Raw genomic sequence first — 25,502 nt, 5'->3', positions numbered from 1 at the left:
GAAGACCCTTGAGGCCTCCAGCCTTTCCCCTTGGATAACTCTGAAAGGCGTCCAGTGAGTTCCAATTTGGGCAGGGGTTTGTTTATTCTGCTTGGTTCAAGTCAGGGCTACGGATCCCTAATGGTTTTCATGTCCCTAAAGGTTTTCCACATTTGGTCAAGACCTATGCTTTATGTAAGCCTGAAGAAGGCCTTGCTCCCAGCTGCTCTGGCTGTGCCGACTGCGCTGAGAGCACTCAAATGCACTGACTCAGGAGAGGAGTTTAGCAGCACGGACCCCTTGGCACGAGGCGGGAGATTTTTTACAATGGTGCTGTGTCATAGTAAAAATTCCTCCATTCTTAACTGACTCTAATTTTTATTGCATTTCATTTTTCTCCCGGTGATGCTAAATTTTCAAGACTAGTCCTTTTACTGTAACCAGTGTCTCGTGCCAATGAAAACTAAGTGGGCTCATGCTGGCTTCTGGCCCTCTATTTTCAGTGCACCCAATTCCTAATCCAGGGAAAAGCATTCAGGTTTGTAAGTGCCACTCTCCTTCCTATAGAGGGTGCTTCCAGGCTATTGGTCCTAACGTGCCACTATTCAAAATTCAACCTGCTTAAGGGTCTGCAATGGCTTTCTAATGCTTTAGGTTCAAATTTTCACCTCATTCTCCAAACTATAACCACAGCTACCAAATGAACCTTACCTCTCACTATGTCTACTGCATCATTTCTTCATTGTCTCACAGTTGCTGCACACATTCTCACCCTGGCACTATCTCACTTGCTTTCCCTGCTTGGAACACTTCCTGTATCTCCCAGGAAGAACCCAACCAGAAGATTGTTCACAGATGACCTGTCTGTGTTTACAGCCCGTCTCCCTTTTGTCTCAACTCCCAGTTCAGCCTCCTAAATCCTTAAACTGAAGTGCCTCAAAGCTTGTGTGAATCTCAGAATACAACTCCAGGGTCCAAAATGGAGATGCCTGCAGGACCAAGCAGGTAAAGGAAATGAGGCTAGAGCTGAGTGGGACACCACCCGGAGGTGGGGCCATGTGTGTGGTAAAGAGCTGGTGTGTCTCATCTTATGGGGGTTAATATGGGTCACTGTCAGCCCACGGGCCAAGGGAGAATAGTGGCCCAGGGTTGCCAGAGAAGCCAGAACATTTTAATGCAAGATTCCCAATTTTTAAAGTACTGCAACTGTCAAAGAAAAACACACATGGCTTGGATTTGGCCCACGAAGAAGGAACTCATGTTCCTGCGGTATAAGTAAAACACTGCTACAACTCATAGTCATCAGTGAGTATGCCATGGGGTAGGGAGAGCATTAACAGTCCACTTGGGCCTGGAGGGAACAGGTCTTCAATTCCCCTTTGTAGTCTACACCACAAGCTTCCTTCTAAGTCCAACGTCTTGAAATACAGTCCCCAGGAAGTAGAGAGAGCTGGGTTACTAGCCATTATTCCTTTTCCCAACTCCTCAAAACAATTAAAGAGCATTTCAACTAACACCATCTCAGTCTTTATTTCAGAATAGTCATTTATTTTCAAGTTCAATATCCACGACCATTTCAAATGTAAATGTTTTAATTTGGGGTACAATGAGGGCTGGAAGGGATGGTGCCCGTGGGGGCATCTCTACTTTATTTTGATGAGAATCATCCTTTTGAAATGTAAGTCTTATTGTGTCACTACTTCTGCTTAAAATCCCCTGATGGCTTCCCATTGCTTCTAGAGCCCTTAAAAGAGCCCGTGTTATCTGGCAGTTTGTTTTGCCTCTCTCTATTTTTCATAGGCAAAAATATGAGGCTTAAATTAGATAACACTTTAAAAACACTTGTCACAGTGCCCAGCTCACAGTGAGTGCCCAATACCTGTTAGTGCTTGTCATTCCGACTTCTCCAGACTTTATTGGTATAAGAAACCCTCCAGCTCACCACTCTCTGCCCAGGCTTCAAACTTGGCATACTCCCTGCTGCCACTGGGCCTTTGCACATATGATTGCTTCTGCCCAGACACTCTTCCAGCCCCTCTTCTCTAGTTACCATTGATTTGACCACTTCTCTGCCTGTGTCCACTCAATGGCTTCTTTGGCAGAGTGAAATGTGTTTTACTTGGCCCATCAGCTAACAGGAGCTGCTTCTTTTTCAGTTTGATTGACTGTGCTATGAATATGTAACCATCAGTGGGAAGACTCCCAACTACCCTCATAGGTGTCTATATCAAAGAATGGAAGGATATCATTTCCACAGACATCCTCAAAATCACTGGAGGTCTCTAGGGCAAGGGGGCAGCAGGTATGTGGAAAAATGATCAATTCTATAGTCAAATGAACCTCCATTCAAATCTAAGGTTTAGTGTTATACTCTATGTATGCACACACACACAGAGAGACACATACACACCCTGGTATAAGGTAGTACACAGGATCCCTGAGTGAGAGATAATACTGAAGTGTTTCCTAGTAGTTAAGAACATGGCTTTGGGAATCAGAGAGGCTTGGGATCAAATATTGGCTTTGCTCCTACAAGCTGGTCAACCCTAGTTAAGGATTTTGGTTCTAGACTTGGTAGTCTACCAGCCTAGATCTTGTGAGTTGCTAGGGTCTCTGAAACTTGCTATACTCTCTCTTACCCTCCATGTTCCCCAGATCATCCGCAACAACATCTATTTCAAATGGATTTTAGATGAGTCTGCTTATTGATGCCAAAATGTGTCTCTGAGTATAAACAGGGGCAAAATACCTGCTACTGTCACACAGGGTGTTTCTGGTGACTGTAAAATTCAAAGGTAGATCCTTAGTGGTGTCTGAGCATACATTTGTTCAAGGAATCACTTGTGACATTAACATTATAGAAATTTTTTTTTTAAGTTTGTTGCCACAATGAAGTATGAAGTTAAAAAGACAAAATACCAAATAAATATTTCCAATTGACAAAACTTGTTAGACCTTCCTGATGATAGTATAATATCTGTAATTAGAATTCAATCTACCAAAATCTAAACACCCTTAAAAATATCTTTTTATTATTTTAACTGTAATAATTTATTCACTATTTCTTGGTTTGAAGACTTAATTCCAGTAGAAGTTTAAATTATGACTCAGACTATGGTGAGATATTCTCTTTTTTATCCTCTTAAATATTTGCTACTGACCCACATGTTATTATAAACAGATTATAAGCATTTCATTATGTTCTATAAATGTTCCCAAGAGCAAGAATTTTCATAGCTCATTAAAATGAGGCTTATTCTTTAAAAACAATAAACAATTTAGAAACACTCAAAAGTATAAGTGTCATGTACTGAAAAAAAATCCTTTAATTTTATTGCAATGAGTAAGTCATCTTCATTAAAATATACAAATTTTAACTGGAACACTAAATTTTGTCCCAGTCATAGATTTTTTTTTTTTTTTTTTTTTTTTACTTTAGCATGGAAAATATATCTTATTTATTTATTTATTTATTTATTTTGAGATGGAGTTTAGCTCTTGTTGCCGAGGCTGGAGTGCAATGGTGTGATCTTGGCTCACCACAACCTCTGCTGCCCAGGTTCAAGCAATTCTCCTGCCTCAGCCTCCCGCGTAGATGGGACTACAGGCGTCAGCCACCACGCCTGGCTAATTTTTGTATTTTTAGTAGAGACGGGGTTTCACCACCAGTCATAGATTTTTAGACAAGGCTCCCAATACCAGGAGTAAATGCTTGCATCTTTCTACTCTGGAGGGAATAAAATAGAGATGATATCAGAGGAGAATTAGGTAAAAACAATAGAAGTTTCATAATATAGGTCAGGGCATGTTTTCCCTGGTTAAATACCTGTTTACATTTCTTCAGGTACTTAAATGGTTGTAGAAACCTCAGATGTCACTGAAGATGGTATAGGGACTTCCCTCTGTGGCCCTATATCCTGTGTTTATTTCAGTTATAACATTTATACTATCTTAAAATTTGCATGTTTATTTGTCCATTTCCTCCATTTGTGGGTAAATCCCTCGAAAGTAAAGACTGTATTTTGTTTGCTGTTATATCCTTGGCACATAGTAGATGTTCAACAAATATTGATCAAATGATTGAATTAATCAGTGGCCTAATGCATGGGAACTAAGGAAAATCTCGCTAAAGGAGTTACACAGGTGTGGCCTCCAGCCACTACATATCTCCTCTCAGGTGTCCCAGGAGTTGCTAGTGCTCTAGGCCCACAGCCAGGGAAACCTGGAGGGTACTTGTCTTTTCTTGTACATCTATAACTGAGCTAACAGCAGAGTCTTTGAATTAAGAACAGTGGAATGCTGGCATTTCAAGGTGGTGGTGGCCATCCTCATTACTACCATCATCATCACCATCATCAGCCCCAGCATGACCATCATCGTCATAAGATTGGTTGAACATACATTAGGTACCAGATACTGTGCCAAGCTGTTTTTATTTTTAATTTTTAAAGCTTTTGTAGAGAGAGAGTCTCACTCCATCACCCACGCGGACAGAGTGCAGTGGCAGGATCATAGCACACTGCAGCATCAAATTCCTGGGCTACAGTGATTCTACAGCCTCAGCCTTCTGAATAGCTGGGACCACAGGCACACACCACTATATCTGGTTGGCTTTTTTTTTTTTTTTTTGAGACAGCATCATGCCATGTTGCCTACACTGGTCTTGAACTCCTGGCCTAAAGTGATCTTCTTGCCTTTGCCTCCCAGAGTACAGAGATTACAGGCCTGAGCCACCCGGCCTAAGTTCTTTATATACATTGTCACACTTATTCCTCAAAACAACTCTCCGAAGTTGTTGCTTTTATTCCCATTTTGTAGACGCAGAAACTGAAGCCTAGAGGTACAATCACCTGAATAGGATGACCCAATGTTGAAGTCAAGACTCAAATCCAAAACACAATGAGGCTCACATTCAAAGGCCTCTCTTGGAGGTAACCACTTCTGCAGAGTCTGCAGCTATTCTCTGGCATTTTTAAGAACTTTTGTTCTACTTAAATATTCAGTAAGTTTTGGAGGGAAGCTTTGGAATCTAATGGTTGTTTTTTTGGATGCAGTGTTTCAAATAACTATTTTGCAAATAAATTTCTGCAATATGGTCCATTCTGCGTCTCTGTAATCAGGACTTGACATTTTTATAACCAGCTCAGATATGTAAACCCAAAGCATCTGTCTGGTGTTGCTATCCTCACCAGTCATCTTTCTGACTGCATTGATTAGGATTTAACCAACTTTCAATTACCCGATCTTCCTTCTTTCCTTCCCCTCCCTCCCTCCCTTCCTTCTTTCTTTCTTCCTTCCCTCCCTCCCTCCTATCTTCTTTCCTTCCTTCTTTCTTTCCTCCCTTCCTCCCTTTCTCCCTTCCTTTCTCCTTCCCTTTGCCTTCCCTTAGCCTTCCCTTCACCTTCGCTTCTCCTTCTCCTCCCTCTCCCTCTCTCTCTGTTTGGTGTCAAAACTTTATGGACAATTAGGCCATAATTTGTTCCTTTTCATAAGCTAGTTTCTTGGAGCAAAATTAGGGCACATAAGAGAATTAAATGGAATCAGTCTCCCGTTCAAAATGGGTGTATTCACACCTAGGAATGGAGTGCTATGTTCAGGTCACACCTGGTGACGGAGTCACATTCCTTGGTCACAACTGGTATGGAGTCATATTGTTAGGTTACACCCAGGTGTAGTGTCACACTCCTGGATGATACTTGACCACCTGTGGTCCTAAAACAGGTTTTTGTCCTGTGCCTACCAAGCTTCCTGGCCCTATGACCTACTCATACCACCTTTAACGTAGCAGTCTAGCACTTTATGAATTCTCTTTAGGTGGTAAGGGCTCCTTCAGTAGACCTGAAACCTAATATTACATTTTCTCTGGAATGAGAAATATTATCTGACAAGTTGAAGACTTCCAGATGTGATCCTCTCCATTCTTAGGTGCCATAGCACTAAGCCACAGTGGGCAGCTAATGAATACTGGTACAGAAACACACCCAATATTACATTAAAGCATACTTTTAAATACCAAGAAAATAATTTCAAGGTCACAATACTAACAAGTCAGGATATTTCTTTAAATAAACAAATCTTGGAATTAGAGCTATGCACATGCCTTCTTTGCCTGGTAGGCATGTAAAGGGTAATTGTTTTGATTTTGAGGAAGTCAACTAAGCCAGCCTTTACAAACTAAATTATTTATGAGGTATAATCATGTAGTTCAAATGTGTATGTGTATTCCCACTATAACTTCTTGTTTTTTATTCAAAGCTATTAACTTTAGAGAAAGATACAAATAGAATATACAAGCTTATTGTAGTGAAAGAAAATAAGTTGACAACTTGATGGGAGTCTCACTGTGTTGCCCAGGATGGAGTACAGTGGCGTGTTCTCGGCTCACTGCAACCTCCTCGTCCCGGGTTCAAGCAATTTTCATGCCTCAGCCTCCTAGGTAGCTGGGACTACAGGTGTATGCCACCACACCTGGTTAATTTTTTTTTTTTTTTTTGTATTTTCAGTAGAGACGGGTTTCATTATGTTAGCCAGGCTGGTCTCAAACTTCTGACCTCAAGTGATCTGCTCGCCTCGACCTCTCAAAGTGCTGGTAGACTTTTCTATCTGAAATAAAATATTCCCTCTTTTCAAACAAAAATATTGTATCTGTATTTTTGTTTTCATATCAATATTCTTTTTATAGCTGACATATGATAAATAACTTTAATATAGCTAAATATAGTCTACAGACACACATACCACACACTCAGACTGGTTAAAAATGAACAGTTTAGTTTTTTTTTTCTAATACATAATGTATTATTATTTTTAAAAATAGAAATGTACCATTTTATTACAAAGTCTCACAAAAAGAAAATAGTATCCAAAAAAGGAAACTAGACTACCAATCTGCAACTGCAGAATTGGAGGAACACAGAGGGCAGGCAGTGTGAGCTTCTTGGCTTACTTGAGGACAGTGGGGAGGTTTGAGGACAGTGGGGAGGTATGAGAACAGAACCAATCTAAAACGTCTAATATTACCTTAGGAACCTGGAAAGAACAGAGGATCCTTGGAGATCCAGCCACCCCTTCTAGAATGCTAATAAGGACACCTTTCCAAAACTACTATATGGCTACCTACAAGTATCCCTTCCACCCAGACCTGGCTCCCTTTATGGTTCAAAGTTAAGAACTGGGGAGGAAACGGGGGCAAGGCAGCTCCTGGAAGAGCTCACCCAGCACAGCTGCCCTGGACTCAGGACCCTGGTTTCTGTCTTTCACTCTAGTCCCCAAGATATTTATGTTTAGTAAATAAAAATTTACTAATAATCTAGAGAAATAGAGAAATAGAAAATATAAAATCTAAGTTGTTAGGGGACCCAGCAAGAAGCCAGAGCTCGAAAGGCCTGCTCAGCCAACTTGACCTCCTTCTGGGCCCCTTTGGCCTCTGGCTTCTCCTTGGTCTTCTCCTCTGGTGTGACTTCTTCTCTTCTGGGTCTTTCTCTCTTTCATCCTGTTTAGACCCACTTGGCTTTTTTGAAGTTGGAAGAATACATGCAGCCACCCTTTCCCTCTTCATCAGAGTCGGAGAATTAGTCCTCATAGGCAATTTGTTGTTTATTTTTTTGTTTTTTGAGATGGAGTCTCGCTCTGTCACCCAGGCTGGAGTGCAGTGGCCCAATCTCAGCTCACTGCAACCTCCGCCTCCCGGGTTCAAGTGATTCTCCTGCCTCAGCCTCCTCAGTAGCTGGGATTACAGGCACGTGCCACTATGCCCAGCTAACTTTTGTTATTTTTAGTAGTAATGTTGTTTCACCATGTTGGCCAGGTTGGCCTCGAACTCCTGACCTCAGGTGATCCACCTGCCTTGGCCTCCCAAAGTGCTGGGATTACATGCATGAGCCACCATGCCCGGCCTCACAGGCAGTTTGTTTGTCAGAGGAACAGATGGAGATGCACTTGTCAGGGTCTTCGTCCTTGTTGTCACTCTCCTCTAGGTTACATCCTCAGCAAGAGCCCACATTTGGGCCATAGGTGTGTGGGGCAGCATTCTCAGGTTCCCAGACAGTTGCTGTTTGATCTTCTCCAAGCATCATTAGTGATCTGGTTAGTTATATTGGAAAGACTGATATGAAGCTTGAAATCTGGTCCAAAGTATTTGAAGTAGTCATTATATGGGAGCTCATTATGGATCTCTGCGTCCAGGGCCACAGCTGTTTCCTATGTCCAGCACCAGGTGACATTGCGAATGATGTAACACCTCCTCCTAGCATCAGCATCAGCAAGATGAAGCTCATAACAAATTCCACATACTTGACATGCCCTTTGATGTTCAGATTGAAGCAACCTAACTGATCCCCAGATGGAGTCTGAGTCACGCTGTATGACCACAGCACTAGGCTGGAACATCTCCATTACTTCGGACATATCTGGCTTGAAAATGGCCTCACAGGATTCATTGTCAATCCCATCTCAGAGTGGGTAGTTAATAGCATAATACTTGTCTTTTCCAGCCCCAATATCCCATAGGTCCCCAGTTCCTGGGAAGTACTCTCCTCATTTATGAAAGGACACAGTCAAGACCCAGTCTGTGGCATAGAAGGCCTCTTGCATGCCATCACCGTGGCATGGAAGGTCAATACACACAATATGCACTGTGGAATATCAAGGTCAATATGCAGCACCCCCTGGTGATTCTCTAGCAGGTCCAGGAGGGCCAAGACTGTATCATTGACTTAGCAGAAGCCAGATGCCTCAGACTTCTTTTCATGGTGCAGTCTGGTTCATGGTGATGTCTGTCTGCTGCTCATTAGTTTCACAGAACTTGCCACAGAGCCGCCCACAGACAACTGACAAAACTCAAAGAGGCCATCAAATACTGGACAGTCCTCACCAATGTTGAATCTCTGTGCCTGCTGGCTGTACTCAGACATGTTATCAGGATGAACGGAGTGCAAGGATTTAATGTAGTCATCACTGTGGTACTTGGTCATCTCCTCGGCATTGGCTTTGGGAGGGCAATAGATTTTCATTTTTCAGTGGAGACTGTAGTTGAGCAGCAAATCATGAATCATGCAGAATTGGTAAAGCTTCATTGGGTGGCTTTGTCCAACATTCTCATCATACTAGTAACAGACTTTCCTCCTGGCACCCCGTGTCTGCACTATCTTGCTGGCCTCCATCTGTCAGAAAGATGGCAGATGTCTTGCTGGCCTCAGCAGGTCCATCTGCCCTCCACTCTATTACACAATATAAATATGAATAACTATGTTTTGTCCTCGTTATATGTAACACTTAATCCTTTATGTGTTTTACTCAGCAATAATTTGAGAAGGAAAAATTGAGTTTAACACACTCAATTTATTATGTTGGCTGGTACAATACACACATTTGAAAACACTTAGCTGCCTTATATGAAAAATCCTCTTGTCATCACTTTATTTTTCTAATTCTGCCATTTTTAGTACTTCACATTACCATCAGTTATCTCAATTTTTTCTCCCCCTTTTAACTTTATCTTGTTTTTATAATTTTCAGTAGGTAAAACATTAAAAGAAAAAGCAGGTGATAGCTTTGAAAATTTCTTCCTAATTATCGAAGTCAATAATTCTTTTGACTGCCACTGCTGTAAGGTGTTAGTCCTGAGATTCTAACAAGATTAATGGGGAGAGGGAAAAGGGCACAGGGACAGGAAGTGGAAGGATCTTTTTTTTTTTGAGATGGAGTCTTGCTCTGTCGCCCAGGCTGGAGTGCAGTGGTGTGACCTTGGCTCACTGCAAGCTCCGCCTCCAGGGTTCATGCCATTCTCCTGCCTCAGCCTCCCGAGTAGCTGGGACTACAGGCACCTGCCACCATACCCGGCTAATTTTTTTGTATTTTTAGTAGAGACAGGGTTTCACCATGTTAGCCAGGATGGTCTTGATCTCCTGACCTCGTGATCTGCCCGTCTCGGCCTCCCAAAGTGCTGAGATTACAGGCATGAGCCACCACGCCCAGCCAGAAGGATCTTAATGTATCAAACTAGTGGAAGTTCCTGACTGAAAGGTAAAGGCGCTCTATTTTTCCACTTTGAGACAGCACACACTTATGATAAGGGCATACCCTTGTGGATCAATGCTTCATATAAGAAAGTGTCTCTGGTTATTTGGCAAACCTTCAGCTTTATAGGCAGACGACCTTTGGTGGCATTGAAGGCAGAAAAGTAGGCATGTTTGTGTTCCGATTATTGGCCTTCTGTATCAATCCATAAAGCCCCAAGGCTGCAGAATTCTGGACAATCTAGCCTCGCGTTACCAATTCTTGACTTGTGAATAAAGATCAACTTGTTGGACATTTCCTTTTATTCTCGCCTAGTACAGGTGACCATGACCCCCATCTCATAATCATAACCACTTCCAGAAGAGGAGCGTTTCAGTTCTTTCTTACATCCTAATAAGACTAGGGAGGGGGATGAAAGACCTGCAAAACATGCCCTTTTTCCCAATTATTTCTTCTTATGATAAAATACATACAACATAAAATTTACTATTTCAACATTTTTAAGTGTACAATTCAGTGGTATTAAGTAAATTCATATTGCTGTGCAACTATCACCACCAGTAAGCTCCAGAACTCTTCATCTGGCAAAACAGAAACTCTATAGCCCGTAAACACTAACTCCCCATTCCCATTGCCCTTCCTCATCCCTGGTAACCACCTTTCAACTTAAGGTCTCTATGATTTTGACTATCCTAAGTACTTCATAGAAGGGAAATCATACAGCATTTGTTTTTCCCTGTTCCTTTTTTCTCTACCTTTACCAACTCCATTTAATTAGCTTCAAACATGTTTTCTCTTATGGAAGAGGTTATTCTTTTGAACTTATTCTTTTTTCTTTATCTCTGGGGAAAAATTTAAATCTTGTGCTACCTCCTTCCATCCTTCTTCATACCATTTATAAGCATCTCGTTAAAAAACATTAGGGAAAAAGTTACTGGGGTAATTTTCTGACTCCTTCATATAGGTACAAGTTTTGAAGTGTAATTAGCCATAACAAAAAGCTACAGCTGCCAACATGTAAAATCTCAGAAATGGCTGAAAGTCCTTTTTGAAATCTCCAAAAAGTTTTAACTCTTTACTCATCTTTAATAAAATTATTGCCCCTCAACAAGAAATGTCTTCTAACTCACTTCTTTGCTTTTTCTTTGAGGCTAATGCTCAGTATTCCAACAATAGTGTTTTCCTCTTTATTTCGTGGAAATGTGCAGATTACAACTGTGTTATGGGTTACAGAGGTTTTTGAGGACTAGAGTCTGTGAACCAAATCACAACATTTAATACTGCTTATCTAGGAAAGTGTTCTAAGTTCTATATCACTCCTGGGAAATGAAATTGTAGAATATAACCCATTTATAAACTGAAGACTAAGAGCGTATTATATATTCCCCAATAGCTAAAAGCTGTTGGCTAAATCTATGCCACAGGACACATACTGAAGAAGAAAAAAAAGGCTGACAACCACATAACAGCAGCTGCATGTACTCCTGATCCCCTGGCAGAGTACATGGCCATCAGAGCTCAAGACCCACTAACCAATATGCTGATCCTACAGATTCTGTAAACACTCTTTGACTTTGAAGACCCATCTTTTTTCTTTTTACTTAATTTCTTTAAGTTGACAAATATAAATTATATATATTTGTAATGTAAAACATGATATTTTGTAATATGTATACATTGTGGAATGGTTCAATTGAGCTAACTAACATATGCTTTACCTCACATACTTATCATTTTTGGTGGTGAGAAACCCATCTGGTTTTCTAATGCATTTTCTTCCATTGCATGTTAAAGGAATATGTTTAACTGAGGCACGTAAAGACTTTGAAAACCAAATGGGAGAGGATGCTGAAATTGAAAAAGGTTTCCAAGATAGTAAGTCAGAACTACAGAAATAAGCTTGGAGCAGAAGGCAACCAACTAATTGTATTATTCAGCAGGAGTTTCTAGAGGGTTCTCAGAAATCACCAAAGAGCTGCAAAGCAAAAAGTTAAAGAAACTTCCAACTCTTGCATAAAACGCCAATTTAAAGATAACACATTAGCTGACAGTCTGGTGAGTGTCAGAGCTACACATATTGATCTATGAGGTTCTATTTCAAACAGGGAAGTGCAAATACAATTGAAGTCAAATTATGATCAGGGCCATAGATGCACACACAAGCAGCCTCCTTATTTCTCTCCACAGATCTGTGGAAGACTAGAGGCATGCCTGCCTTGGTTGGGCAGCCTAGAGATCTGTTTCTTAACAATTAATGGAGAAGAAAGAATGTGGCTTTTATTGACTTTTCTTTGTTTGAGGTTTCACATTTCAGGCCAAGCCATTCCTCATATAGAACATTAAATTGCTATCCAAACTCTTTGTACACTGAAGAGCCACTTCCATATTATTTAGCACTTATCTCTCTGTAGTTTCCTATATTATTATTTGATTACTTGGTGCATGCATATCTGGCTTCCTCATTAAGAGGATGAACACCTTAAAGGCAAGTAAACTGACTTACACTTCATTAGGCTCCCCCATAACACCTACACACTACAGAGCACAAAATGAGTTAATAAAAATTGTATATATTTGTCATGTAAAACATGATGTTTTGAAATATGTATACCTTGTGGAATGGTTCAGTTGAGCTAACTAACATATGCTTTACATACTTATCATTGTTTGTGGTGAGAAACCCATCTGGTTTTATTCCACTTTATTTATTCCATTTTATTCCACTGATTGTTAAAGAAATATGTTTAACTGAGGCACATAAAGACTTTGAGGCCATGCGCGGTGGCTCACACCTGAAATCCCAGCATTTTGAGAGGCCAAGATGGGCGGATCACCTGAGGTCAGGAGTTTGAGACCAGCCTGGCCAACATGGCAAAACCCCATCTCTACTAAAAATACAAAAATTAGCCAGACAAGGTGGCATGTGCCTGTGGTCCCAGCTACTTGGGAGGCTGAGGCATGAGACACTTGAACTTGGGAGGCAGAGGCTGCAGTGAGCCAAGATCACGCCAATGCACTCCAGCCTGGGTGACAGAGTAAGACTGCATCTCAAAAAGAAAAAAAAAAAAAAAAAGGCTTTGAAAACCAAATGGGAGGGGTTTAGCCTACACATGTTGATTAACTCATGGGATAAGGCCCTGGCATACCATCACAAGCATTAAAACAATGCCAATTCCACATGCCAATCTCAGCCCAACTTCCTGGGGAGAGTATGATGAAGAATGCAGGCTTGGCACTCTCTAGGTGTCACATCAGAGGGGAGAAACCTTGAGTCCTGTGTGTAGGGAAAACAGCTTACCACCTAGAGACTATAAATTCCATGAGGGCAGGAATTATGTTTTGTTCCTTTTCCAGCACCTAACACCTAATAGGGGCTCAAAAAATGTGTTGAATAGCTGAAAAACATGAAGCCATCAGTGTTCCCACATCTGTTATTCTTCATTCATTTATAACCAATCCCCTAAAGTTTGGGCAACTCCAGCAAACAAACCAACTTGGCACCCAACATAGTACACAAGGAGGTTACAGTATTCCTCTTAGGCCTGTCTAGGGGTGTGTGTGGGGGTAGGAATGGAGAATGCTGAGGATCAAGGAGGAAGGTCACTGGCCTGCTGGCCTTGGGTCTCAGAACTTGCTATGGAGGGACAATAGCTGCTGTCAGATTGAGTTCTGGCAACCCCCAGGCAGTGGAATGCTGCTTTGCATGGTCCCTGTCTAGTTGGCAGCTTCCTGCCAGGGAAGGCTGCCAAGCAGCTTGTGACAGCTATGCAGTGTACAAGTTTCCGAGGTTCTTTAGTGCACTGCCATTTCTGACCTGCCTGTCTGCTGCTCGTGGGAAGTAGCTGGGAAGTTCAAATGCCAAGGGACCCCACTCTCCATTGGCTTTCATCTTTCAGTGGGATGCCTGCCTATCTTGTTCTTTAAGATGGGAGTAGCTGGAAGATGGCCTTTGGCTTTTCTGGTCAATAGAGACCTATTAATTCTATGTATGAAGGAGATCTATATTTCACTCTGCTCCCAACCACTGTGGGTTTTCAATATGACTGCTTGACTATATTTGTTTCCTAGTATCTTATCATAATAATTGACATTTGTCATAAACTACCACTAGGAGAAACTACCTGCCTGAATCATTAAAAAAAAAAAATAGCATTTTAACTATTTACTTCATTTGAAAAAAAGTTTCAAAATCTTTTTTTTTTTTTTTTTTTTTTTTTTGAGACGGAGTCTCGCTCTGTTGCCCAGGCTGGAGTGCAGTGGCGTGATCTCGGCTCACTGCAAGCTCCACCTCTCAGGTTCACGCCATTCTCCAGCCTCAGCCTCCCGAGTAACTGGGACAACAGGCGCCCGCCACCACCCTTGACTAACTTTTTGTATTTTTAGTAGAGACGGTGTTCCACCGTGTTAGCCAGGATGGTCTTGATCTCCTGACCTTGTGATCTGCCCACCTTGGCCTCCCAAAGTGCTGGGATTACAGGTGTGAGCCACTGCGCCCAGCCTCAAAATCTTAATGATTACTATTTGGAATGTTGACAGCTTAGGGGATTTTAATAAGGGACCACCTTTTTATATTCTCTTAAAGAAGCGACTTTTACTTAAAGTCGCTGAAAAGTGAACTTAATTTTCCATCAGGAAATGCATAAATCTTAACTTAGATCCTTCTCTGTAGTCAAAGATAGAAAGTTAAAAGTGAAATTTCAGGCATTACCTTTCAGCATCATTCGTCCAGTGGATCCTCCAAAAGTACTGAGAAGGCCACTTCTTGCTCCCAAAGATGTGGTTGCTTCTAGGAGAGAACCGGTGATGTACTGCGATATTGAAGTCCTTTGGAGGGTGGTGCGATACTCACATACAGTGTCTCGGACACATTGCTTTAAGCATGGGCCAACGCTTATCCTTCCATGGGCTGTCTCGGAGGCTGGGAGCTTGGTGAGGAAATGGAGTAGAGATCCAACTGTATTTTCTGTTTCTTCTCCTCTTCTCACTGCATTGTAGATCTGTGAATAGCACAAAGTACAGGAAGTATTAATCTAGTTTCTTAGGAAAGCAAATTAACTTGTTGACAAAATGCCAAGATGACTTATTAAGAAAGAAGGCTCAGATGCTCCAAGTGCAAACACTCTGAGCACTCAGCTCATGCATTAACCTGAACATTCTACAGACACCATCTATTTGGAAAAGCTCTGTGTAGTTATAAAATAGGTCATTCAAACAACTCTGCTATCAAACAGAGAACTTACAAGCCATACCAACCAAAAATACATTCAGCTCAAATTTCTCCTCTTCAGCAGAGCAAAGCTTTTCTGCAGAGAGATGAAGGCAAAATTTCCTTCTGGTTTTCCTGGACATTACTGAATGACTGTCCCAGGTCTGTCTCCCTCCATGGAGCGTTTCAGCCTGACTTTTATGGGAAATCTTTTCTCCATGCTTAAACTGAAATGAGGATGAGAGGGTCATGGGGAAAGAGAACTTCCCTATTTCCCCTTTGGGCATAATCCTTCAAACTGTCAGCTGAGATCAAAGTGTTTGAATCATTTTTTCTCTTCCTCCTCCCTCACCTCCCATATCCAATAAGTTGACAGATCCTGCTCACTCTTCTTGCCCCATCTATGTCACTGTCACTAACCTGATTTCTTCTCCCTTTATCACCCGAATTCACCAAGCATTGTCTCAAGAAGATTGCACTGTTAGGACAGGTTCCTAACCATGTCTCCAATCTATTTCAATGCAGTCATTCAATGTGCATGTATATAGACCCTGCTCTGTGCAAGGCAGTGTGTTGGAAGATGTGGGGAAAGTGCAAGGGGCAGCACACACCTCTTGTGCTGCTGCAGGATTTCACAATCTTCGATGAGGCCTGAAAATTATAAGGTTTGACATTATTGAAGGGAGGACTTGGAATTTGTCAAGCATTCTGAGAAGCCAGAGACTTCTGGATAGTGTATAAACAAACGGAGGAGACACATAACATGCAGTGAGGTAATCCAGCTCTCTGATGGGAGAATAAAGGTGTACTACATTGTGCTGTCTCTATCGTGTCACCTTGAGCACCTTGCCTTGGCTGACTTGTCATTCATTCATCAAACCAACAAATAGTTACTGTTTATATACCAGAAACTATGACAAGGCTGGATAAATAAAATAGTTTCTCTCCTCAGAGTTCACAGTCTAGTAAAGGAGACAGAAAAGCCAAGAGCTTAGAGTAGGGTGGAAATGAAGGTCACCTCCTTCGGTGACACTGACGAATGGCCAGGGAGTAGAAGACTCTCACTACCCTGCGGGCCAGGCATGTACCCCCATGATGTTGCATCCTCCAAATCTCACTCAAGAGGGCCTCTCTTGAGCTGTGCTAGGTCCTTGTGATACCCCAGAATGCACCAAGTCCTATGATATTCAAACTGTGTAGACCCTAACTAGATTTTATCTGTCTTCCTCTGTCTGGTGGTATACATTTGCCACTTGAAGGCACAGTGTGATTCTTACCTTTAGTTCTCTGTTATTAAATTTCTAGTGGCCAGCATGGCCATGGAGATGGTGTGCTGGGACAGAAAGAGCCCAGGTTTGGGGTCAGGTACATGAGGTCAGGTACACCTGACTCGACCTTCACCAGATAGAGAGCTGGTCGTTAAGTGTGAACAAGCTGACTTGAATGTTTCAAGACAGCTGCCTCCTCTGTAAAATGGGGATAATAACACTCTTCTTAGGGAGATTCTGGGATTCACCAAGATAAACATGTAATATACTCAGCCTAGTGTCTAGAAATGATGCTCTTTACTGTTGAGCAAGTCTATAAAAGAGAATACTCTTTTACCCTCAATGAATAATAGGTGGTTGTATAACTATAGACCACAATCTATGAAATGCAATGTGATCGGAGTTATGCCCTTGCTCTTCTGTGTTTCTGGGCAATATTATCCTAACCCTATTTGGGTGTACTGTGAGGGCAAATGGGGGTAGAGAGCTGCAGATCTCAAGACGTAGTTTTATTCTCTTGGCTCCAAATCATACAGGCCGTCTCCAACACACTAAGTCCCATGCAAGTCCTTCAGAAGTAACTGCTCCAGTTGTGTAAGGAAAAGAACTGACTGGTAGCTTGATGGCTAAGGAAGGCTTAATAGGGAAAGCAGGGTTTGACCTGTGCCTTGGAAAGCAGGCATGTCTCTAACTGGAGCAGCTGGGGAGACAACTCACCATGCAAGCAATAAGGACAGCCAGTGGAGTTTAGAGCAGGGAGTAAGCATAGGAAATAACTGGGGAATGAGAAAGGCCAGGGAACAACTGGGGAATAAGAAAGTCAGTTGGCCTGATAAAGGAGACCTGGAATGTTAAAGCAAAGAGCTTTCACCCATCAGAGGAAGGCACCCCTTGATGGTTTTTTTTGTTTTTTGTTTGTTTGTTTTGTTTTTGTTTTTGTTTTTGTTTTTGCTGGTTTGTTTTCAGCAAAGGAATGATGCTAAAATGGTTTTGTCTTAAAAAGATTACTAAGCTGGCAATTCCTAGTTCCTAATAGGTTGGCCTACTTTCTTTACTTGCCAAGCTGCTGCGCTGGCTCATTGTGCATTCGCTCACTACCATGTGCATTCCAGTCTCCACATCAGGCCTCCATAGACTCCCAGTGACTCATTCAGTCTCTTATCCAGCTTTTCCAAGGTGTTTTCCTCAAAACATTCTATCTACAAGGGATTGTATGACCTAAGGACTCCTTGATCATGAAAGTTTAAAAAATCTCAGTAAATCTCTTCTCCTTTTGGAGATTTACATTGCATAATAGAATATTAAAGACAATTAGGAGAGTAAACAAATTATTTTAATTTGCTTAACTGAGTATTTCCCATGTTATTTGATCATTTCTTTAAAGAACACAGCCTGTAGATGTAGTGCTGTGCCAAATAATTAATTTACTTTAATCTAATAGCCTTTTCTTATTCCCATTTCTTTGACCCCTGCAGAATCTCTGAAATAGGCAATCATCCATCCTTCTTGAAGTCTTTCATCTCTCGTCATCTCGTTGTTCCATCTCTGACTTATTCTGCATCTCCCCTTCCACCTCAGGCCTTCAGGACAGTTATAATGCAATAGAAAGGTGCCAACAAGTGCCTAATGTAGGGAGGTCACAAATCAATTGACCATGGGCCAGATTCAGTCAACAGACCTGTTTCATCTGACATACACTGTTTAAATTCAGGAAAGTTTTACATATACATCTGAAGTTCCAGCATCTCCTGAATAATGAAACAATCTGGTAACACTGAGCATTCCTACATGGTATCAAATGGCTAGATCTTCTACTGTTAGATGGGGCATGAGTGCTCCACTGGATGCCAGTGCCCACCATTCTTTAGTGATCACACCTGGCCAATATCTGGTCACCATTAGTATATGTGTTTGTGACCCTGTCTTAATAAAATACAGATACGGATGTAGATATTTACAACAAACATGTACTGAGCTCCTCCAATGTGTCCTCTGTGTGCTCTTGCCTGTGCTAGTTGCTGAGGATAGAGAGAAAGCCATAGTCTCTGATATCAAAAGGTATTGCAAATCACCTCCAAGAAACTATTAATAAACATATATAAATGCTATGTATATATTAAGTACTATTTCAACATCGTTATCAGCCACGTTTCCAAGCCCCCAAACTTGTCTGAAGAAATAAAAGATGAAGTGCTCTATGAACGAAGCTCTGAACTTCCATCACCATTGCCAATACCCTCACCGCAAAGAACCAGAAAGAGATCAAAAATTACTACCAAGATCTGGAATAACACATCCCAGTCACACCAATCCTAGATAAGAGAAACTCAAGGTGCTTTGTTGGAAAAATGCTGAAGTGTGGACAAACTGGTGGTAGATACGGCAATGTTCAGGGAACCTGTCAAAATCAAGGTATTGACCAGGCACAGTGGCTCACACCTGTAATCCCAGCACTTTGGGAGGCTGAAGTGGGTGGATCACAAGGTCAGAAGATCAAGACCAGCCTGGCCAACATGGTGAAACCCCGTCTCTACTAAAAATACAAAAATGAGTTGGGTGTGGTGGCACGTGCCTGTAATCCCAGCTACTCGGGAGGCTGAGGCACGAGAACCGCTTGAACCCAGGAGGCGAAGGTTGCAGTGAGCCAACATTGTACCACTGCACTCCAGCCTGGCGACAGAGTGAGACTCAGTCTCAAAAAAAAAAAAAAAAAAAAAAAATCAAGATATCATCTCTTCCTAGATCACTCACTTATGAAAAAGAAGAAATCGTGGAAAAGCCCACATATAGAGTGTGAAGAAGAGACAGTAGAGAACAGTCATTACAAGTATGGCTCTGGAGCATTGGTTTGAATTCCAGCTCCCATGCTTCCCAGCTGTGTGACCTTGGATAAGTTGCTTTGCCATTCTGTGCCTCAGTTTCCTTTTCTCCAATATAGAATATAATAGTATCTGCCTCATAAGGTCGTAGCTAGAATTACAAGCTTTGATAAATGTAATATGATGATTAGAGCAGCATCTGGCACTTAGTAAATGCTCAACAAATACTAGTTTTTATGATGACAGTGATGATGAGGATTGTGGCAGGCTACAAAAATGGCCGCAAATTATTTCCTTCACTGACACTGGGCTGGAACTGTGATTTCCTTAACTAATGGAAATTTAGCAAATATGATACAAGCAGTCTTGAAAAATACCTGTACATTGGAGATTGCTCTCTCTTATTGCTTTAGGCAACTCTGCAACAACTGCCATGTGAAGAAGCCTGAACTAGATTGCGGGAGGATGAAAGACCATGGCCCAGTCACCCCTGTCACCTTGGCTGATAACTTGCCAACAGCCAGACACATAATGAAACCATCCTAGATCCTAGATCATCCATTTGCCAGTCCAACTGCTGCCACAGAAGCATGAGAGAGCCCAGCAGAGATCAGTTGATCCAGACTAGAACTACCCAACCAATTCACAGAACTGTGGGCTAAATAAATGATTGTTGTGAAAAGTCGGTAAGTTTTGGGAGTGCTTTGCTACACAGCAGATGTTAGCTGACACAATGATGATGTGTTTGGAATCATAATAATTACATAACAATTGAATCCACACACTAATCTATAAAGTTGATTCATTTTGTAGATGGGAAAGTAATCCTAGAGAGGTAGAGAAATACAGTCAGCCTTACACACCTAGTAAGAGGCTATGCCAGGATAGAAACCCAGATTTCTCTAACTCTGTGGTCCAGCTTTATCCATTGCACTATCCATTGTCACAGTCAAAGCCCAACAGTGGGATAAAGATCACACTGCTAGGGGTGATCTTGGTAAGAGGTTTAGGTGATGTTTACAATGCTGTTGTTATTGTTTTTATTCATGATAATTCCTTTCATGGCCACTCTCAATTCCTTTTGAAAATAGTCAAGTTAAGTCTAATGAATGACCAAATATGTTTCCTTTATGTGGAGATTTAGAGTTTTAAATTATACAGTCACAAATGGGAGAAATTCAAGGTTAATATGGTGATGGAAAGTGCTGAAAACTAGACAGACTACTGCCCTACACAGGCCAATATCTTTTTTGAAACAAAATCCAACACATCACAACATGGCATCCACACTTGCTAGACAACTATGTGAGCATTCATTTACTCAACAAGTGATTTATATTTACTGAGCACATACATTGTGCTAAGCTCAACTGCTGGTGTTCTACCAGTGAGCAAGATGAGCTTCATTTTCATGGGGAAGGCAGACAATAAACAAGTAGACCAAATAAATTAGTAAAAAATTGTAGGCTATTATATATTATCAAAATATATTTCTACAGGACTTGCTGAAGTCATTGGGAGGAAAGGAGAGGAGTCAAAGTTTTTATATTTGGTCATTGCTAAGTTTTTAGAGATGTAAGCTTTATATAGAGAACTATAGATCAATGTTGCAAACTGTGAATGGATCCTTCCATGGGATTACACTCCTCCCATTATGGTAGATGCTGTGAAATGACATGGCCTGGAGTGGTTTGGGCAAAATGATTTGACACGATAAAGTGACTTAGAGAAAAGCAAGCAATGCTTAGATAACACTTGCATAAACACTTAAAAAGGCATTTGCAGTTCCTTGTGACTCATGAAAGAGGGACGCCATATAGAAGCCAGTACTAGGATGTAGAGTTTAGGCCCAAAACAAAAGAAAACAAGCATACTGAGGCTGAAAAGAGCTGGGGTAATTCAGATGGAGACAAAGGCAAAGACTTGCATGCACTAAAAGGCATGAAGCAACCAGACACACCACATCCACAGCACTCACCCAGAAGGAAAGCTCCTTGGAATAGCCAGAGCTTTTTCTTGACTTGACTTCTACTAAAGTCAAAAGGGGTATTGTCAAGTGGAGTCAATTTTGTACTTGCTCTGTTTCAGAAGCTATCTTTTTGAGATCACTTATGAAAAATTATGAGGTTCTAAGATCTGATGGCATATCTTCTGAAATCTTTCAACAGGAAGAAAGTGTGTTACTTAGAGGTCCATTGACTCAATAATAATAATAATTGCATCATTTGTTGAATGCTTAAAATGAACCAGGCCCTGAGTAGTGAGACGTGATTTCAATTAAACCGCAGAACAGCTCTATGAAGAGGTTCTACTATTATCAGCCTTTAAAAATAAGGCGCTACACGCCTGTAGTCCCAGCTACTCCGGAGGCTGAGGCAGGAGAATGGCGTGAACCCGGGAGGCGGGGCTTGCAGCGAGCCAAGATCGCGCCACTGCACTCCAGCCTGGGGAACAAAGCGAGACTCTGTCTCAAAAAAAAAAAATAAATAAATAAATAAAAATAAGGCGCTAATGTGCACACAGCTAGGACTTAACATCAAGACTCTCCATGTCTAAGCTAGTGCTGTTAACTACCAAACCAAACAGAAAATCCTATTACAGATGTCAAAGGAAGCACTTTCAACAGAGGGGTAATTGTAGTCACAATCCCTCCATCACTTTTTGTTTGTTTGTTGTCTGTTCCTTCCATTAGAATGTCAGCTTCATGAGATTTTCTTTTTCTCATTGCTGTATCTGCAGTGTCTAGAACAGTGTTTGGCATTATAAGTTCTCAATGAACAGTTCTTGATTGAATAAATGAATTTCTCAATTCTATGTCTTCACCAAAAACTTGGCTAGAATTCTCTGGTTTTTTGGCCCTGATTACATTGGATTCATCTGAACCACAGGTGACATTCTACTGTCACCTGTATTTGCTGAAAACTAGATATATAAATCATATGAAATGGCATAAAATCTTTACAAAGTATTCAGAATAGCTGTAGCCAAATGTGGATTTAATTGCTAGTAACCAAACTTGGCCATTTCTGATAAATCCACCAATAGTTTAACAATATTTCATTATCATTTGCTGATTGGCTTAGAGTCAAAGAACTTAATCTGATCTATTCTCCCTACTAATTTTTCATGAAATTGATCATTTGAAAGGATCATGGGGTTTAAAAGAAACCAAGATATGGATTCATGTATTGACTCTGCTAAATCAATTTAAATAAACAAATATTGAGTTGCAGTTACATCGACTATGGTAGATGCTGGAGAACAATGATTTTAAAAAGAAAAAAGACTCTGCCCTGGAGAGACCCACAGTCTGTACTGTGTAATTGTGTGATACTGGGCAAATAACTGAAACCCTCTTCCCATAACCTACCCTTTGCCCCAGTTTTCTTATCTTTATCATGAAGAGGCTGGCCAATTATTATCTCCAAGGTCTCTTTTAGTGTTACTGTTGTATAATCCATACTTCCTTGCTTTCTTTTTCTTTCTTTCTTTTTTTTTTTTTCTCTGAGACAAGGTCTCACTCTGTTGCCTCCCGCCTCAGCCTCCCAACGTGCTGGGATTTTACACTATATCATACCCAGCCCCTTCTTAAGTGGCAGATGGAGGGTATAATTAAACTTAATTTTGATGATTATTTTGATGATCATTATTCTCTAATACATTAGCTTCTCCTGTTCCCTCTCTCTTATTACTATTCTCCTTCAGTATCAGCTGCCATTTCGCACTAGTGACTATATATGTGCTTCTAATAGCACCCTTATCCTCCCCATAATGTGGTTCTTAAAGTGCCCTGAGCTAGAAAAACAATGACATTTATTTTAACGGTGTCACCTGTGAGTTAATAGGTGGTAACAATGCAGTGGCCTCTCACAGCATGAAGTGGAAGAGCTCTGCGCTATGGTTTGGAAACCCCTTTGCTAGTCTCATGAGCCTCTTTTCTAACTTTGGAATCTACAAGCAGTGTTCTAAAAGGTTGAAGATACTAGAAGTTTCATGTCTGATGGGTGTCTGTGTGTAAACAAAATGCAACGATATAAGAACTGTCGAATTTCCTGAAGAGTCAACAAAAACAGTGAGGCTGTTGGAGGGGGTAGTTGCAGCAGCTTGGAGACTTAAATGGCAGGGATGGGGAGGAGAATTTTGGTAGCAGGCTGCTGTTTCCTCTGCTCATGATTCCACATTCCATTCAAATGCCTGTGCAGAGAATTCCATTCTACTGAGAGTATTCAGACCATGCATGAGCGAGACACTGACCAAACAGAACTCCGGAAAGACAAAAATAAAGGCTTTGCTAAAACCAGGCCAATTAACCAGAACTGTGTCAGAGGCTTCTATGGGAAGTAAGCTGAACCTTTATCACTTCAGGGGAACATCTCAGAAGGAGTTAGAGGATGCCCCAGGACATTTGAAAATTTGGGAATTTCGCAGCTGCAAATGCCCTTCCATAAAATTTCTTCCAATCCACATCCCTTTTATTAAAATTTTACCTCCTCCATTTGGCCTTCCCTGGGTTCCGGCAAGAAATAATCATGTTCTTTTTGGTGATCCAATGACACCTTAAGCAAAGCTCTACTGCCACTTTCTGTGAAGTACAGAAATCACTGTTTACTCTCCTATTATGTCCCCACTGGGACACGGACCAAGCTTTAATAAACATTTTGTCCCCAGCACAGGGCACTGCTTAGCACGCTGCAAGCAATGGAGAAAGGGCAAAGTGGAGAAATAATTGAAGACTTAGAGCTATGGTCCTCAAAGTGTGGTCCTCAGACCAGCATCATCCTCCTCACCCAGGAATTTGTTAGAACTGCAAATTCTTGGGCTCCATCGCAGGCCTACTGAATCAAAAACTCTGGGCTGGGACCTAATAATCTGTGTTTTAGCAAGCCCTTCAGGTGATTTTGATTCCTGCTAGAGTTTGAGAACCTGTATCCTAGACTTTAAGGAGAACATGTTACCTTTCATCTCTGACTGTACCATCCATCTGACAAGCACTTACGTCCCTATCATCTCCCTTCTAGAATGGAAGCTACTGAGGGCACAGCCTAGGGCCTATTCATCTCTATATGCCTCAAGGCCCCTAATTCAGAATCAAGTACAGGGCAAAACTCAACAAACGCTAGCTGGATGAAGGAGCATCTCTGCAGAAATTCCCCATGGCTGTAAATGGAACAGGCCTTTCTGTAAGTGATGCTTCCAGCTTAATATTTCCAAAGATGAATCACGTCTGAGATACTAATTCTAATGGTAATTACCATATGGATGAATCATATCATAATGAGAAAACCTGGCTGCCAAGGGAGCCTCTCGAAAAGAAAAAATCAAATCAGGACAAATGGATTATGTTGTTAGGATTGTGATGTCAGGCCATGAATTAGGCCTACAGAAGGGACTTAATGGCCTGAACTACCAGGCTCCTTGCAGCTCTAAGGAGCAATGGGTCAATTAATGAATCACATGGGGACAAATTCCCTGCAAGACAAAACCAAATTTTCACAAATCCTGTAGACTGTGATCCCTGGCTCAGGGGATCAAGGGTAATGTTCTCGCTAAGCTGTGCATGTGTGAAGCTGAAAGGGACAGAAAGTTCCTGACATCCTGTGGCTCCAGGCTTCTGCGTGTCCCCAACAGGTGGAGGGGACCAATGCCAACCTATAAGACCAGGCTTTTTGCTTCCTGTGCCCCAAACCTTCATTGGCTGAACTCCTGCTCATCTTTTCCTGGTTTCTAACCTTCCTCTCTCTGCCCAGCTGGAAATGTCCAGTGTGGCCTCTATCTTCATGGCTCCCAGGGCCTTGGTCATTGCTTCTGGACCAGCACTGCATTTCCCTTCTCTTAATCTCCTGTCTGCCTAAAGATGGCCTAAGGCCGAGGCTGACCTCCTAGAACATATTGCTCTGACAACCAGAAATGCGATAGCAGAGATGGGACAGCAGAGATGCCATCTCTAATGAGATGCCTTAGGGTAGAGTGGAAAGAGTATGGTCTTTGCTTCACACTGATCATGTTGTACTTAGTGCCACCATCCAGTAGCATGGGGGAAGTAACTAGTGTTTCTTTAATGGAGATATAACAGAGTTGTTATAAACAAGCATTCAAAGGGATAAGACATCTGTGAGTTCTGTTTCTAGTTTCACCAGCCCTGAATACCCAAATGGTCATAATAGCATAAATACCTGAATCTTTAGAGCTCCAAGGCCATGCCTGCTGGCCTGA

General features: G+C 41.5%; 1 protein-coding gene and 1 pseudogene across 17 annotated transcripts in view; both read right to left on the bottom strand.

The window, feature by feature from the left end:
• The window catches only part of PLCE1 (phospholipase C epsilon 1), a 444,022-nt gene that overhangs the window by 185,121 nt on the left and 233,399 nt on the right, over window positions 1–25,502 (bottom strand). For all 17 annotated transcript variants that reach the window (XM_063727669.1, XM_054522660.2, XM_054522668.2 and 14 more), the window contains one exon: window positions 14,705–14,993. In XM_063727669.1, the coding sequence (XP_063583739.1) occupies window positions 14,705–14,993 (289 nt within the window). The remainder of the gene's footprint in view (window positions 1–14,704; window positions 14,994–25,502) is intronic.
• LOC129048321 (histone deacetylase 1-like) lies at window positions 7,410–13,037 on the bottom strand (annotated as a pseudogene).

The sequence above is a fragment of the Pongo abelii genome, chromosome 8, assembly GCF_028885655.2.
Source record: "Pongo abelii isolate AG06213 chromosome 8, NHGRI_mPonAbe1-v2.0_pri, whole genome shotgun sequence".
NCBI lineage: Eukaryota > Metazoa > Chordata > Mammalia > Primates > Hominidae > Pongo > Pongo abelii.
Note: the sequence above shows the minus strand (reverse complement) of the source record. Positions and strands in the feature narration are given on the sequence as shown.